The 16727-nt window shown below is 41.4% G+C and overlaps 1 protein-coding gene across 2 annotated transcripts in view; it reads left to right on the forward strand.

Annotated features, from left to right (window-relative positions):
- The first annotated feature begins 11779 nt into the window (after positions 1-11779).
- The window catches only part of RELN (reelin), a 517743-nt gene continuing 512795 nt past the window's right edge, over positions 11780-16727 (forward strand). The window contains exon 1 of one of the 2 annotated variants that reach the window (XM_033192854.1): positions 11780-12292. In XM_033192854.1, the coding sequence (XP_033048745.1) occupies positions 12067-12292 (226 nt within the window). In that variant the 5' untranslated portion in view covers positions 11780-12066. The remainder of the gene's footprint in view (positions 12293-16727) is intronic. The other variant, XM_033192856.1, reaches the window with a different exon arrangement.

A 16727-nucleotide genomic window follows, 5' to 3' on the forward strand; every position in this document is an offset into this window, starting at 1 on the left:
GTAGTCCCAGCTACTCGGGAGGCTGAGGTAGGAGGATTGCTTGAGCCTGGGAGACGAAGGCTGCAGTGATTTGAGACTGCGCCACTGCGCTCCAGCCTAAGAGACAGAGCAAGACCCTATCTCAAAATAAAAACCCAACGGACAGGTTAAAATGGCAGCTTAGACACACTGGAAGGAAAGAATTAATGAACTGAAAGGCAAATCTGAAGAAATTATCTCAAATGTGGCACAGAGAAATGAATAGATGGAAAATAAAACAGAGCAGTTAAAATATATGGCAAAGTGAGTGAGAAAGTATAGTTTACATCTAAGGAGAGTTCCAGAAGGTGAGACTAGACAGAACGTAGACAGGCAAATTTAAGAGTAATGCTTCACTCAACCACTCTAATCCTAGCAATCACTTCCTCCCTTTGATCTATTCACCAGGTCCTTCTATTCACCAAACTCGCCCAGAAAAGAGGCCACAGGCACCCTGGTAAAGCCATCTGCACAGATCAGCATCTTGGGCATAGTTCAGGGAGGAGAAGGATGGAGACTGGATCTGGGGAGGAGAGGGAAATGAAAGGTATTTGGTACACTATTTTCTTCTAAAAGTTTTGAAGCTTTGCTTTTCCCATTTAAAACTTTATTCTAACAATTGACTTTTGTCTGTAGTATAAGTAGAGTTTAATATTCAGAATACATAAACACTGATACGGTGTGGTCACAATCAATTGGGAACATTAGTCATGCCACTAGTCATAACTGATGCTGCCTATCAGTATCAGGTAAGATCAAACCTGGGCACACTGGCTGAATATTACATCTCAGAAGAGGTGGATGCAGGCTTTGTGGGACATGAGACTTAGATACAATCTAGAGGTCCTCTTTAAGAAAAATAATACATTATGTATAAAGGGGATTTTTTTAAGAGATAGAAAAATCACGACGAAGTAAAACATTTTAAAATCAAAGTAAAATATCACAAAATCCAGATAAATAGCATAATACTTTTATTAACTGCCTAATCCACTTATATAATATTTCTTTAGCTACATTTTTTTAGGTGCATATTCTTCAATAAACTGCTTCAGATGTCATAAACTTCTTGTGCTTTAAGGAGTCATCATAAATTTTGGGGGCTCTTAATAAATTCCTCCAGTCTGATTTGATATGAGCAAACTTGTCTGATGTCTTGTTAAAAGAGATTAAAAACAAAACAGTAAAAACATCCTCTACTCTTGCAATAGTCCAGAAAGGATTTGATAGTGGTTTGACCATTTAAAAAGCTGTTTTTCAAAATATCTTTCTGGGAAGCTCTTTTGTCCATTGCACGATTTCTTTGATTCTCTATAAATCTTAGTGGGCTCAATCACAATTTTGGAACTTTAAAAAATAAACTCCTTAAATGATGTTGAGTGAAATTATCTATCCGAACAGGAAAAAATTGAAAGAGCATGGTGCGTCTCCAAGCCAACAAATTTATCAAACTGAAGCTGTTTAGACATTCATGCACATTCTATTGATCAAATATATTATGTTTTTCTTCATCTTCATTTTCATCTTTATTTCTTGTTTAGAAGGGAACTGATTCACATAATTTTCTTTATTTTTTCTATTGTCATTTTTATCATCTATATTTTCTTGCCTATTTTAATTAGTTCCTTGTCTTCATGATATTGACCACAGGAGTTTTTGATTCCCATTGTTCTAGATGAGGTTGTTTTTGACATTTCAAAACTTTCCCCCCATATTATTTATTTAGATTTACATATTTTTCATTCCTTAGACTAATTATTCCTCATATTTGAAAACTGGTATAATCAGCAATTATGAAAAACCATAAAATTTTCTGAATTTAAGGCATCTCTAAAGCAGTGAAATGCGTATCATCAAATTACCCATACTAATATTCTATACACAGTTCTACTGAAGAATATACGGAGAGATTTATCACTGAAACACTTGTTTATTTAGGCCATTTCACTGCATTGGTAACAATTTTGTGTGCTGTTTTGTCTGGAGCCATCATATCATCAAAGCAAGTAAAATGCATTAGATACACTAAATATGTGATTCATTATATTTTATTACATAATCATTTAAAAATATAATTGTAAACACTGCATTATTTCATCATTTATAACAGCAGAGATCTTACGTTTTGAAACATTAGAATTAGAAGAATTAGGATTAGAAGAATGTGTTCACAGATTAGCTTTCGGCTTCATACATTTCACACCTTGTTACCTCTCTACTATCTACATATTTTTGGAGCCAGGTGTCCATAGGACACATTCTAAGATACAACTATTCTGTACCTACATGTCATGATTCGAGGTAGGTCAGCATAGTACCAGTAGAAATATTTCTGGAAGTCATTCTTTGAATAACTCTGCAATCACAGAGTGACGGTAAACCACATAAAAATATCCAACTAAACTCAATTGCAGTGAATCTCCAACTTTTCTTTAGCCATATCTAAAAAAAATGCTCACAGTGACTCCAGTGACAGTCTACACAAAGAAAAGTGTGGTAGTGGAGGACTAGTTAGAATAGAAAAAGAAGGTGATCTTAACGAATGTGTTGAAATATCTTACTTTTCACATTTTAAAAAATATGGGCCAGGCATGGTGGCTCACACCTGTAATCCCAGCACTTTGGGAGGAAGAGGCGGGCAGATCACGAGGTCAGGAGTTCGAGACCATCCTGACCAACACGGTGAAATCCCATTGGTACTAAAAATACAAAATTAACCGGATGTGGTGGCACACATCCCTGTAATCCCAGCTACTCAGGAGGCTGAGGCAGGAGAATCACTTGAACTCAGGAGGCAGAGGCTGCAGTGAGCCGAGATCACACCACTGCATTCCAGCCTGGATGACAGAGTGAGACGCCATCTCAACAAAAAACAAAACAAAAACAAAAACAAAAACATGTGAACCCAAGGCTTCTCTCAAGGCCTTAGAAAAGACTCATGAAACTGAAAGGCCCTATATTTCAGCCTACGGCCTTCATGGGAAGTGGAGGTCTAATTGGATTATTTTTCCTATGAAAAACCAATTGTCTCAGCACATTTATTGGGAAGTCAACTCTTTCTTCTTTTGATTTGCAGTGACAGCTGCCATATATTGCATTTCCATATAATTGGGAACCCATATTCATATGTATGCACTGCACATACTCACTACTCTGGCTTTCCCTTATAGTTGGTCCCTTTAAAAAATTTCCTGGTCTTTTTTTTTTTAATTGATGTCCTTGAGCCATAAAACTTCCTGGTCTTTTAGCGATTTCCGTTTCTTTCTACAAGCCTGATGACACAAGAAGATTATGTTTTATGCTGGATCTAGTTGTTTCACAGGAAGAAGGCCTTCCAGAATATCTAATATACTATACTGTCAGATGCACATACTTCTTTCCTTGGAGTTTTAAATTTTAGGTATTATATTTCTTACTTTGAGAATGGCTGGTCATTTTTGATGGTCTCTTATTTTTAGTTCTATTTTTGGAATATTATGTTACTTTTCTAAATGTATTAAATATACATATCTTAGATAATAGAGTTATTTCAACATCTAAAGTCTTTGTGAGTCTGACTGTGGTTACCTCCTGTTTCTACCGACCCACTGTTTTCTGCTTTCTCACAGTATTAGTGATTTTTGATGGTAAACACAGTGTTCTGCAAATCTTCACCTGTTGTAGTTCTTTGAAGCCTGATTTAAAGAAATCGTTTTTGGCCGGGCGCGGTGGCTCAAGCCTGTAATCCCAGCACTTTGGGAGGCCGAGACGGGCGGATCACGAGGTCAGGAGATCGAGACCATCCTGGCTAACACTGTGAAACCCGTCTCTACTAAAAAAAATACAAAAAACTAGCCGGGCGAGGTGGCGGGCGCCTGTAGTCCCAGCTACTCGGGAGGCTGAGGCAGGAGAATGGCGTAAACCCGGGAGGCGGAGCTTGCAGTGAGCTGAGATCCGGCCACTGCACTCCAGCCCGGGCGACAGAGCGAGACTCCGTCTCAAAAAAAAAAAAAAAAAAAAAGAAATCGTTTTTGTTTTGTTTTTATGGTCCATCCTAGGGGTGATTTGAATTTTGTTTTGCCAGGTGCCTGGGAACACTTTCAACCCAGAACCACTTTAAAATTAATTATTAGCTTGAGGTTTTTCAAATCAAACAGAAATGTGAATTTGTGTCACAACCTCCTGACAGGCAGACTGTGGTTTCAAATTTTAGTGAGAGAATTTCTGACCTTTTTTCTAGTTCACCTTTCATCGAGGGCAGAGCTATTTGGGGATGGATAATAGCTTTACGTATGGATTTCCTGGGACAGTACTTTGCATACTAACTCATAATCCATCATGGACAGATACTTTTGTAAAACTAAGGTCAGTATGAATTACTAGGGAAATGGAATGCTGCTTGGATACTACTGCTTATACAATAACTATGAAAGTTTTTAAACACTCTCCATTTCTGTACCTATCTTAACATGTACTGGCAACAGATAGTCTGGAGACCGATCTGCAAACCACACTTTGAGTAGCACCACCCTATCATTCTTCCCACCTTGAGCAGGCCCTGAGCTTTATCTCTGTTCCCAACCCCACATGTCCATCACAATGGAAATTCAAGTGTTACTGAAGTGGGCACATATCTCAGAGTCCTGGGTGGATTACGTACTCCATTCTTTATCTCTGGATTCCTGCTGTCATTTCATTTTTTACCTCTAAGGATTTATCTTTATTTCTCATTAATTCATCAATGTGTTAAACACGTTTCCACCATGATCCAACACTCCCTCTCTTAACTGAAAGGTACACACATGTTCACCAAATGCAAGAATATATTTAACTGCATATTCATAGTTCCCTCAAACTGAAAATAGCCAAAATTTCCACTAACAAAAAAGAAAGTTGTGATTTCCCCCCATATACTCTACAAGATACAAATGAACAAATTTTTGCTACCTATAGCAACTTGAATAATTTTTACAACCATGATTTTGAGCCAAAGAAACCAGATATAAAGTCACATATATTGTATGATTCCACTTACATAAAGTTTGAAAACAGGAAAAATAACCATCCTGAAGACATGTCATGTTTCACTTGAAACTTTCTCCATGCCTTGAGGAATACAATGGCTCACTCAAAGTGGTCATAGAGACTTCTGTCTATATTCTTTGGACACTGCTTACATGAGGTGTTCCATTTTTGAAATGCATTGCACACCACACTTATGATTTGTTTATGGTTTTGTGCCTATTACTATACTTCATTAAAAAGTTTATTTAATACAAAATACTTTTTATCTACTAGTTTATCTAACAGTAACAATTACCAAGCTGCAAAAACCTGAAAGTTGTGTGCCCTCTTCAACACATTTCTCTGCCTTTATCCCTATGCCCAGTCAGTCACTCTATCTATTACTCAGTCCTGTAATATTGGCTCCTGAAAACATCTCAGTTCCACTCTCTTCTCTCCATCTCCTTTGAAGACCATCACCTCTCACCTGAGCTACTTGCACTACATCCTAATTCTCTCCCTGCATCTACTTTTCATTGCTCTCCAATCCACTCTCCCCTTTATAACCAAGATAATCTTCCAAATGTACAAATAGGACCATGGTATGTCTCTGCTTAAAATCCCTTCCATGCTTCACCATGTTTTCAGGAATAAGAAAAAACGACAAGAAATCTTCAGTGTGGTAGACAACACCCTGTCCAGTCTGGCCACTGTTCATGCTAGTGCCTACTGATTGTACTTAGTACACTGTAATACTGTGTATAGCTAATAACATTAAAATATTGTGTTGGATATTATTTAAACCCTGGAGAAAAAGTATTAGAAAAATTTTCCCCAACTTATTTTTGCTTTCTTCAACACTCTTTCCTTTAATTACTCATTCAGATGTTACTTCCTGACCCAAGTCTCCCCATCACATTAATGTGATCTAGTCTCTGCCTGCTTCTCTGATCTCATCTCATACCCATACCACTCTTTCCCTTTCTTTCATTTTACTTATTTTATGATGATGATAATTTTTTAGAGACAGGGTCTCACTCTGTCGCCTAGGCTGGAGTACAGTCATGCGATCATAGTTCACTGCAGCCTTGAACTCCTGGGCTTAGGCAACCCTCCTACTTCAGCCTCCCAAGTAGCTGGGACTACAGGCATGCACCCCCATGCCTGGCTAATTTTAAAATCTTTTGTAGAAATAGGGTCTCGCTATGTTTCTCAGGCCAGACTCAGACTCCTGGCCTCAAGTGATCCTCCTGCCTCAGTCTCCCAAAGGGCTGGGATTATAGGCATGAGCCACTGTGCCCAGCCTCACTCTTCCCTTTTCTTGCTACCTTTCCTAAGCCTTGAACATCTCAAGCATAGTCCTGCTTCAGGGCCTTTATATTATCTGATCTGTCCAGCTGGACTGCTCTTTCCCCCACAGGTTAACATGATGGACTCTTCCATATTAATGAAGTGTTAGCTCCAATTTCACTCTTTCAGAGAAGCTTTCCTTGACTCCCCAATCTACGGTAGCCTCCCTGCCCTAGACACTCTCTACCACATCAGCCGGTTTTATGTCTTCATAGCATTTACCAGTGTCAGAAATAATCTTGTTTATTGTATGAGTTTACTGGCTGTCCCCAACACTAGATTGTAGATGCCAAATGGGTGGGCACTCTATTAGCTTTATTCACTGAGTCCACTGCATTAGGAGGTGTCTGATAAACATTGAATGAATGTGTTGGTGACTGGGCATTCATTCATCTGTTCAATGTAGAATGGTGCTGTCTAATAGGACTTTCTGCAGTAATGGGATAATCTGTAACTCTGTACTGTCCAGTACAGACAGTGCAGACTTACAGATTATCCCACTACTAGCCACATGTAGCTACTGGATACTGGAAATGTGGTTAATGTGACTGAAGAATTTATTTTTAAATTTAATATAATTTAAATTTAAATAGCTACCTGGGGGCTAGGACTACCATATTGAATAGTGCTGCTCTAGAGGACATAATTTAGGATGAGGGATCAGGAAAGGTCTCTCAGATGCAAAAATGTGTGAGAAAAGACTTGGAGCATGCGTTGCTATAGACAAGTAAGAAGTGAGGTGAGGGAGAGGAGGGTGGGAGATGTGTGGTTAGGCCACAGGAAACAGGAAGGGCATTCCAGACAGAAGCAGGGGCAGGGCAAATCCCAGGAAGTGGAGAAGCTTTAAAAAAGGAATTTTTAGTGTTGAGGAATCAGACTCTGTTTCAAAAATCTTACAATATAATGACTTTGTGTTGTCCCATAGTCTATCTCATCATGGTATTTTAATTTGGGGTGGCAATAAGTAACATGTTCTGGCAGGACATACGTAACAGAGCCAACCCTCTGATATCCCACCTTTCTCAGTGAAATTTCATTTGCAAAAGGCTTACTAATCTTTAGGGTCTGACTTTTTGTTTGTTTGGTTTTTGTTTTCTGCTTAGGAGCCTCAATTTTATCATACGGTACCGTGTCTTATGAGTAATAGATTTTATAAGTTTATTAGCTGCTAGAGGGTTTGCTCTTATGTGGCCTTTTATTACCATTTTAGAGTTTAACAAGTCAACTGATTTCAGTTTGTTCACCCTCTTCATATTTATATTTACATATTTTGATTTATAAACTTTGATTTTTACATAAGAATAGTAATTCACTTTCCCACATATACCAAAATGTTTAATGCTTCATCTCAAAAAATATCAATGGAAGGCAGACAGCGAGTGAATTCTTGCAACCATAAAATACAATGTTTTCTTTGTATTTCATTTGGATGAATCATCTCCCAATCATTTAAAAGCTACATATTTGATATATGTGTATATGTGTATATAGAGAGATATATAGCAGATATATATACACACACACAGCAAATATATGTATGAATTTAATTCCCATTGTGTTATGATTATTCAAATACTAGGCAATAATTTCCACTTGTCAAGAAGTGGATTTACCTTTTAAGAATACTTAGTTTAATTCTTTTGGTAGACTACTTACTATTTCAAAGCTCTTTTAATTAAAAATAAATCTAGGCCGGGCGCGGTGGCTCAAGCCTGTAATCCCAGCACTTTGGGAGGCCGAGACAGGTGGATCACAAGGTCAGGAGATCAAGACCATCCTGGCGAACACAGTGAAACCCCGTCTCTACTAAAAATACAAAAAACTAGCCGGGCGAGGTGGTGGGCAGCTGTAGTCCCAGCTACTTGGGAGGCTGAGGCAGGAGAATGGCGGGAACCCGGGAGGCGGAGCTTGCAGTGAGCCGAGATCCGGCCACTGCACTCCAGTCTGGGTGACAGAGCGAGACTCTGCCTCAAAAATAAATAAATAAATAATAAATAAATAAATAAATCTTATCTCATTTTAAACTCCCTTTCCCACAAGCCGATTCATTTTTACCTGACATCACCTTTTGCTTTTTGCAGATGTTTTTGATGTAAACCATTTTTTCTGGAAAAGCACTTCTTTATTTTTCTATTAGTTCAGAAGGTTTTTGGATTTTGCAAACCAAATATTCTTGGAAATACTTATTGTGGCTCACTAAATACAAATGAGGTATAAAGGTTAGCACACAAATTGGGAAGCAGGAAGTTTTGCTATCTAACCTGGGTTTCCACCTTATTGTGTGATTTCAAGTAAGTTGCTCACTAAGAAGATGCTACTCTCAGTTCAATGGATTTTATATATGACTTAAGTATTTTTCTGATTTTCCAAAGGTTATTTAAAAGTTTTTAATGATGACTAGCTGAACTCGCCTAACCAAAAAAAGTTTCAGAGATGAAACCAATATGAACTTGAGCCTCTATAAGGTATTCATGTTAGTCCTAAGGACTGCAGACTGGAGTGTACCAACGTCTTCTCCCCTCTTGACCAGCTCAACACCACTCAGGACATTATTTAAACAGTCTTTGTGCCTGTTATTGAACAACTGCAGGGCTGTAGCCAAGAATATGAGCTTGCTTCATGGCTAAGAGTATAAAAGTTATTCAAATGTAATAGCAAAGCAAAGTGGTAAAAATTAAGGAAGCACAATAAAGGGGAAGATAGAAAAATAAACTTGGTCACATAAATTGAATGTTAAGAAAGCCATGTCGAGAGATATGAGAAAGAATATTTCTCTGACAGTCACTACACAATAGAAAGAAGGGGACCTCCTGGGAATTGAGGACCTTATACGAATTAAGTTCCAATCATGTCCTGGACCAAGTATCAGCGCTTACTAAAGACAGTTTATTTAAGCAGCGACCTTGGCATCAAACATGGCTAGATTTGATTCCAAGCTTCTTTAACTTCTATGAATCTCAACTTTCTTCTCTTTAAAAATGAAGATAATTATACCTACTTTGTAGGCTAACATAAGGATTAAATGAGGTATTCTGACACTGGAGAAAGAATAATTATCTTCCCATCCTTCTAACAACACCAACATGCATTCTTTTTTTTTGAGACGGAGTCTTGCTCTGTCGCCCAGGCTGGAGTGCTGTGGCCGGATCTCAGCCTACTGCAAGCTCTGCCTCCCGGGTTTTACGCCATTCTCCTGCCTCAGCCTCCCGAGTAGCTGGGACTACAGGCGCCCGCCACCTCGCCCGGCTAGTTTTTTTGTATTTTTTAGTAGAGACGGGGTTTCACCCTGTTAGCCAGGATGGTCTTGATCTCCTGACCTTGTGATCCTCCCGTCTCAGCCTCCCAAAGTGCTGGGATTACAGGCTTGAGCCACCACGCCCGGCCTCCAGCATGCATTCTTTAGAGGCGATTTGCAGTGGTTAAAGTGTCAGAATCAGATTGCCTGGGTTCAAGTTACAGCTCTTACTTACTAGCTGTGTGACCTTGGACAAGTTACTTAACCTCCCTGTGCTGTTTCATCATAGCAAAATGAAGCTATTAATGGTACTTTTCCCATGGTATTGTTACGAGGAATAAGGGAGTCAGTATGTACAGTACTTAGGACGGTGCTCAGTGCATAGTAACTAAACATTTTAAAAGTGTAAGCCAAAAACATTAAATAGTTTTGGATTCTTTCTACAAGTGATTAATTTTGTCTTTGGCTATATTCACATGACTGGACAGGAAGGCAGTAACAGTCTTGTTAGCCGTGGGCGAGTATCTCCTAATTCTGTTTGGGGCAACACCACCTGCTCCAGCTAGGGCTGTCGACTGTGGCAGGGCAGTGCAGGACGAGAGCCTTTGAGGCCAGCCAGTCTTCCCTGCATCCAGCCTTTGTCACTGACTTTGGGCAAGTTATCAACATTTCTGAGTGCCTTCTCCCTTGTGAAGTAGGGATATTTTTTGCCTCTCCAGTTGGTGTTAGGATTAAAAAGGTAAAGTACCTCTAGCCCCACAGCCTGCACCCTGCAGAGCTACAGTGTAGCAATTGTTACATCACATACATACACAAACATATATGTATACATTGTATATTATTTATATGGCAGTTAAGCCTCTGGGGATTTTGAAGTAGGGAAATAAGAAGCCAGCTAGAAATGGGCCCTTTTTACCTGTCATTCGGTCTCGGTAAGAGGAAGAAAAACAATTTCTTCCTATTGCAACGAAGTGATTACAGAGGTCTCCCCTTACACCCTGATTTTCACCGCCCCTCGCCTCACAAACGCAGGCAAAGGCACCATCCCTTCCAATTTTATAATCTACTCATTTCTGTATGTGCGGGTTTATCTGGCTTGGTGGCAGGCCAAGGGTGGGTGGGGAGAGGCATTAAAACCTGGCAACCCCGCTCCCCCATCTCCGGATGCCGCAGGGCTCCTGCCAGCCGTCCTCGGTTAAAAACGTGCTTATGGATTATTTCACTTCCCTGCAGTTCATGTGCAGCCGCTCATTACCACCCGCTTCAATCGCCGCTGCCAGCATCTCCGTTTTTCCCTCCCCCGATTTCAGGGCCATTGGTCATAATCGACATTTAAAGGAAATAAACACTGATTTAAAAAATTACGACACCCATCTCCGCCTGAAGAGCCCAGTAGCAATGAACAACAGAACAGTCCGGCGAAGAGCGCCTGTCGGATCTTAGCTCCGCCAGCCCTTCCTGCCTCACAATTCCCCACAACCGAGCAGCACAAATCACCATTTCCAGGCACCACTCGAGGCTGCCAATTCCACTTTCTCTTAATCTCATTTTAAAATCCGCTACAGATGAGGCTCTGTCGCTGCCGCAAGGGGCCGGGCGGGGGCGGCGGGAGGGACAGGAGGCCTGGGTGGGAAGGGAGCGCGAGGGCCCCTAGCGGTTCGCGGCCTCGGGCGGATTACCAGAACGAGTGCGGGCCGCCCGGACCACCAGGCTGCGAGCCCCGAGGGGCACGGGACGCAGCCGGCGCAGACAAAGAAGCCGGCGCCAACGGCCGTCTCCGCCGCCCCTCTCCTTCCCTCACGCATCCTCCCAGGAAAAACAGGGCACACTGACAGCCAAAGGGGCTGGCCTTCCCCTTCAGACAGCTGGGCGGGAGGTGCCCTCTCCGGGGCTTTGACGTCCCTTGCAGAAGAGTCGCGGGCTCAGCGGTCCTCGACAGCGTACCCCGTCCCGCTCCCCGGGGCGCGCCTCTCCCTGCCCTCCCGGGTGCGAAACGGGCGCTGGCCCGGTACTCCGGGGACGCGTGCGCCCCTCGCCGCGCGAGGTGCGGCCGAGCCAGCCCGAGAGGGCGGGGGGCGGGCGGGGCGGCGCGCGGGGGCGGGGGAGCGGCCGGGACACGTGTGGCGGCGGCGGGGGGGACGCGGCGCCCGGGGCTTTAAGAAGGTGTGGAACGGGGCGGTCGCTTTCCCAGGCCTGGCCGAGGGGCGTCGCGCAGAGGCGGCGGCGGCGCATGGAGGCGGCGGACAACGCGCTCTCGGCGCCCGCAGCCCCGGCCCCGCGCTCCCGTGGCCCAAAGTAACTTTGGGAGCCGCCGTCTCCCGCGGAACTTCTCGGCGGGGGCCAGCTCCCAGGTGCCCTCCCGAGCCCGCTCCGCTCCCGTCCGCCTCCTTTTCGCCTTCTCTCCGCGTGGCTCCTCAGTCCCAGCGTCTCCAAAACTGAATGAGCGAGCGGCGCGTAGAGCGCGCGGCGGCGGCGGCGGCATGGAGCGCAGTGGCTGGGCCTGGCGGACTTTCCTCCTAGCGCTGTTGCTGGGGGCGACGCAGAGGGCGCGCGCGGCGGCGGGCTATTACCCCCGCTTTTCGCCCTTCTTTTTCCTGTGCACCCACCACGGGGAGCTGGAAGGGGATGGGGAGCAGGGCGAGGTGCTCATTTCCCTGCACATTGCGGGCAACCCCACCTACTACGTTCCGGGACAAGAATACCATGGTAGGTACCGCAGCACCTCCGCGCTCGCCGCCGCCGGGTGCGCCCGTCAGCACACCTTTATCATCCCTTTCCTTCTTCCAAGGGGCCCTGGAAACAAGAACCACGACAAACCTGGCCCCAGCGTTGCACTCGGTCCAGGGAGCGAGAGTAAAGTTAGTGGAGAATGGAGTCGCGAGTTGGGATTCATTCTCCATGTCCCCACTCCCCTAACGCATTTCCTGGTAATGAGCTGGTGCTTGTGATAAACGCCTGAGAATTCTTGGGGTTCGGTGTCCTTCCCCCTCACTCCCCATACTTACGTAGGTACTTTAAATGGAACCTGCGCATTTTGTTTCTTTAATCCTAGGACTTGAATTTCAGACCTTTGTCCTGCTCCCGGTCCCGCCAGATGGGTCCCCGGGGTGCTTTGGGGCTGTCGCTGGGCTTTGCGGGCAGGCTGGTGACAGACTGAAGCGCCCGGGTCCGTGACTGCCCCGCGCCGCTCGCCCCGAAAGTTCCCGTTGCTCACCAGCCAGGAGTCCCTGGCATTTCATTCAGTGTCAAACAGCCCTCCTGAAAGGAAGCGGCTGCTTCCAGCTCCCTATTATTTTGAAAGTGTGATTTAATATGTCAGTAACTGATGATTGTTCTGATTCCTGCTTACTTCTACATGGTGCTTCTTGTTAGAATTATCTTTGTGATGTTTATTAATGACTTTGTATTTTATCTGCACAGCTTTAATTTACAGGTACAGGCTGGAATCCCTTATAATTTAGAGGTCTCTTTTTTTAAAAAAAAGAATCATTATGCAGCCCTGCATCAAAAATAAACATTATAGAAGAAATAAAATTCAGGTCCAATAAATATAATATTATGTAGTGCATGTATTTTAAGCTGGTACATCGAGTATGTGGAAAAATAAAAGTCTCTTTTCTGTGTTTCTTCTGGGACTTCTGAACATTTCACTTCTGTGGAGCTTTTAAGCAGCGACAGGCACTATTTAATTAGAATTTCAACCCCAAAATATTTATACCCAGCCTAATAGAAACCATTGTCCAGTAGGCTCCTGTTAATAGTTTGTATCTGTAATAGGCTAACAATTATTGGCATGGTGGGAGATAATCTGTGGGGTGCTGGCACTAAAGATAGACAAGCATTTAAAAATTTTAAGAATCCTTTAAGAGTTTCTGTTTTAAAAAAACCTTGATATCTATTCTAAAATATTTAGCCTAAATAAACGTCTCCTAGAGGTTTTAAACAGTGTTTTTACAACTTCCTTGTGGCATGGTGGCAGCCTTGTCTGTAAAGCAGGAGTTTAATTTGGTGGAATTTTAGAAATAATTTTGGAAAATTAATATTCTGTAACTAGTCCCTTTTTAAATAAAAGTGCTTACTACTCCCTCTTCCCAAGAACAATCTTGTGCTTTTCTGAGGTAATGGGAATCTTTAAGTGGAAGGAGCAGCTACTGTGATGGCAACCAGACCTAACCCAAAGCCTAATTGACTGAGCCTGCTGCTCTGTGCGTCTCTTAGCAAAAGTTCTTGCCCGGTATTATCTCTCAGTGAGAACGGTGGGTAAGTGAGCGAGGCTGGTCTCAAAGGCGTAACTGTCAGGTTATGATAGAAGACCATGTGATGATACAAAGCTTTATTATTATTTTTTTCTGTTTTCCACATACTTTGGAAGGTCTTGATACCGAAAACTTAACTAAAAACACCAAAATATCGTACTCTCTTTGGTCTTGCTCCCTCGGTTAGCAAATGCAAATCACCTTAAGACTCATCATAATCACTTATCTAAGTCTGAAAAGGAATGGATAATGTAGAGTAAGAATAAAGTGTAAATACTTCAAGTTGGATATTGTGGGGGAGAATCTCAATTTCCACCTCTTTTCCACCACCAGAAAAGGTAGAGAAATTGTATTAAGTTATGAAAAGTCAAATTATTATAAGCTTTGAGAATTGTGTCAATTTTAAATTTCTGTTATCTATTTTATTAAACATTTAGATTTTGGAACTAGCTGTAGCTATAGGACTTCAAGTAAGAGGTTTTGTTTTGTAAAATGTTCTACAAGTAGAAGACATGTTTAAAAATGAAGTGGTGCTTATGTATGTCTCTTTTCCTTTTAGGCTTTTAAAAATTAATTTTAAAAATTCAGACACACACACACACACACACACACACACACACACACAACTTCTGTAAGAATTGAACTGCCAATAGGAAAACTTAATCTCATGTACTTTGTGGTTGGCCCATTTTGATATGTGACCAAAATGAAAGGTCTTTTGGCCAAGAAGTCTTCTTAAACTTATAAGAAATCTGTAAAATGTTAGTTTCAGACTTTATTTCTAACCTTCTAGATCCTTAAAGTGTAACAGTTATATCAGGACAAAATCAGTTACATTTATGATATACGTTGAAGTCACCATTTGAATGAACTGTGTTTGGGTGTAGAGCTGATAGTTGTGACTTTTTTTTTTTTTTACCTAAAAGAATGCATTGAGATAGAGGTGGAGTGCAGGTGTGCACAGTAGCACCTAACATAGAACATTTCTGTAGATCAGTCAGCTGCTCTCTGACACCGGGGTGTGTGGTGGAGCTCAGAATGTAAAATGGGGCGGCAATCGCCAGTCTAGAATAAAAGTGGTTCACAATTATAGGTCCCTGTATGTGTCGTATTTAAATATATCTATGGAATATCTTTAACAAAAATAAAAAATATATAGTACTAAAAATCTGGAGCTTTCGAGTCTTAACAGAATTGTCACAGATTTTTACATTAAGTAGTATATCCATCTATTTTCAGTACTGGCAACTCTATAAATAGTGCATGGTTACATCTGGTGTGTTCTCATCTCTCAATTAAATGTCATTTGGTATCTCTCTCATCTTCCTATATCTTTTAAATTCTGTTGTCTATGACTCTTTTGAAAGGGCATTATTAGTCACAATGAACCGTGAGTATACCACAATGTAAAAGCTCAGCAAAAGGAGGTCTCATATACATCATGTTGAATTAGAAAGGTCCCAGCGTCAGAACATTTTTTTTTTCTAGAATTTTCTTTTGCACAAATCCTAAGACATGGTCAGTTTCCCCAATGTGTGTTTCAGGCACCAAACCTGGATTTTGTGTGTGTGTGTGTGTATGTGTGTAGAAAGTTGCAAATGATGGGGAAATAGGAAACAAGAATCTACATGGTTTAGTCAGGTAGCCATTTCTCTTTTCCAGCCATGCCCCATGATTCAGCACACCTTCTCCTAGGGACAAAGGCAGTATTGTGAAAAATGTGATGGTTGGATTGAAGTCTGCACCTTTCCTCACCTATGATCGTTCTTATTCCTCACCCCCAACCTTCAGGTAGCTACCATCCGTTTTTGTTTGCCACTCTTCCCCTTGCCCCCCAATCAATTTATGGTGAATGTGACTTGTCAGTATTAAACTTTCCCACATTTTTGCTTATAGTTGTAGAAAGATGTCTTTCCCCTCTTTGCTTAAAGTAAGTTTAGCATCACTGAGCAACCAGATAATAGATTTGGGGATAGAAAGACTTGGATGCCCCTGTAATCATGTCAGTAAGGAACTGCCCCTCACAAGGTTGGCTTTACTCAGTCACCATCAAAAAGGAGAGGTCAGCCATTAGAAAACACTGTACATGAAAGCCAAGCATAAGTGAATGAGTCTGCCCAAAATACTTGAGCTTTGGTGAGACAATGTACCTGAATTTCCGAATGGACTAGAATTTCTGTATGGTAGCATAAGATGGGGGAAGTGTTCCATTAACAATGAGAAGTATGCTCTAAAATATCAACTGAAAGAAAAAAATTTGGCCTTGAGTAGAACTGAATTGGTGATGTGGCATGATGTTTTAAAAGGAGGATTTTGTTGTATTTTGTAAGTCTGGCATCACTACTGGTAATTTTTTCATGCTGTATATCCACTCCATGTTTTAAAAAAATTATATTGTGAGACAGACAGGAAAATCAATGTTCTATTCCTAAAACTAAACATTTACTTTAAGGAAAGGTATAATCAGGATAGAGTATTGAGGGCACTTTATTTTAACAATTTCCAGTATTACTGTTCAGGACACATATGTTCTGAAATTAACTGGTTGCTGTTTAAAAATTATTGTTCAAAGGAAGTGCAATTTAATGACCTTTCAAATACCAGATGATATTTATGTCAGACATAACTTTTGGAAATATATTCCAGATTTCCTTCCTTTCAAAGAAGTGATTTTATTATTTGAAGTAAATTGATTTGCTATTACTAAAGTAACTGCATTGCTGATGAGTTGATCGGTTATTTATCATTCATATGTCTCAGATTCTATAATCAGTGTATTTAAACTTTCAAAATCATTTGTCAAATGCAATTTATAAGTGAACTGAAGCTGTGTCCTGCTTATATAGGACTATGAAAATTGAGCATTTTTTTAGCATTTTGCTCTA

This window comes from Trachypithecus francoisi, unplaced genomic scaffold (genome assembly GCF_009764315.1).
Source record: "Trachypithecus francoisi isolate TF-2019V2 unplaced genomic scaffold, Tfra_2.0 Lachesis_group4, whole genome shotgun sequence".
NCBI lineage: Eukaryota > Metazoa > Chordata > Mammalia > Primates > Cercopithecidae > Trachypithecus > Trachypithecus francoisi.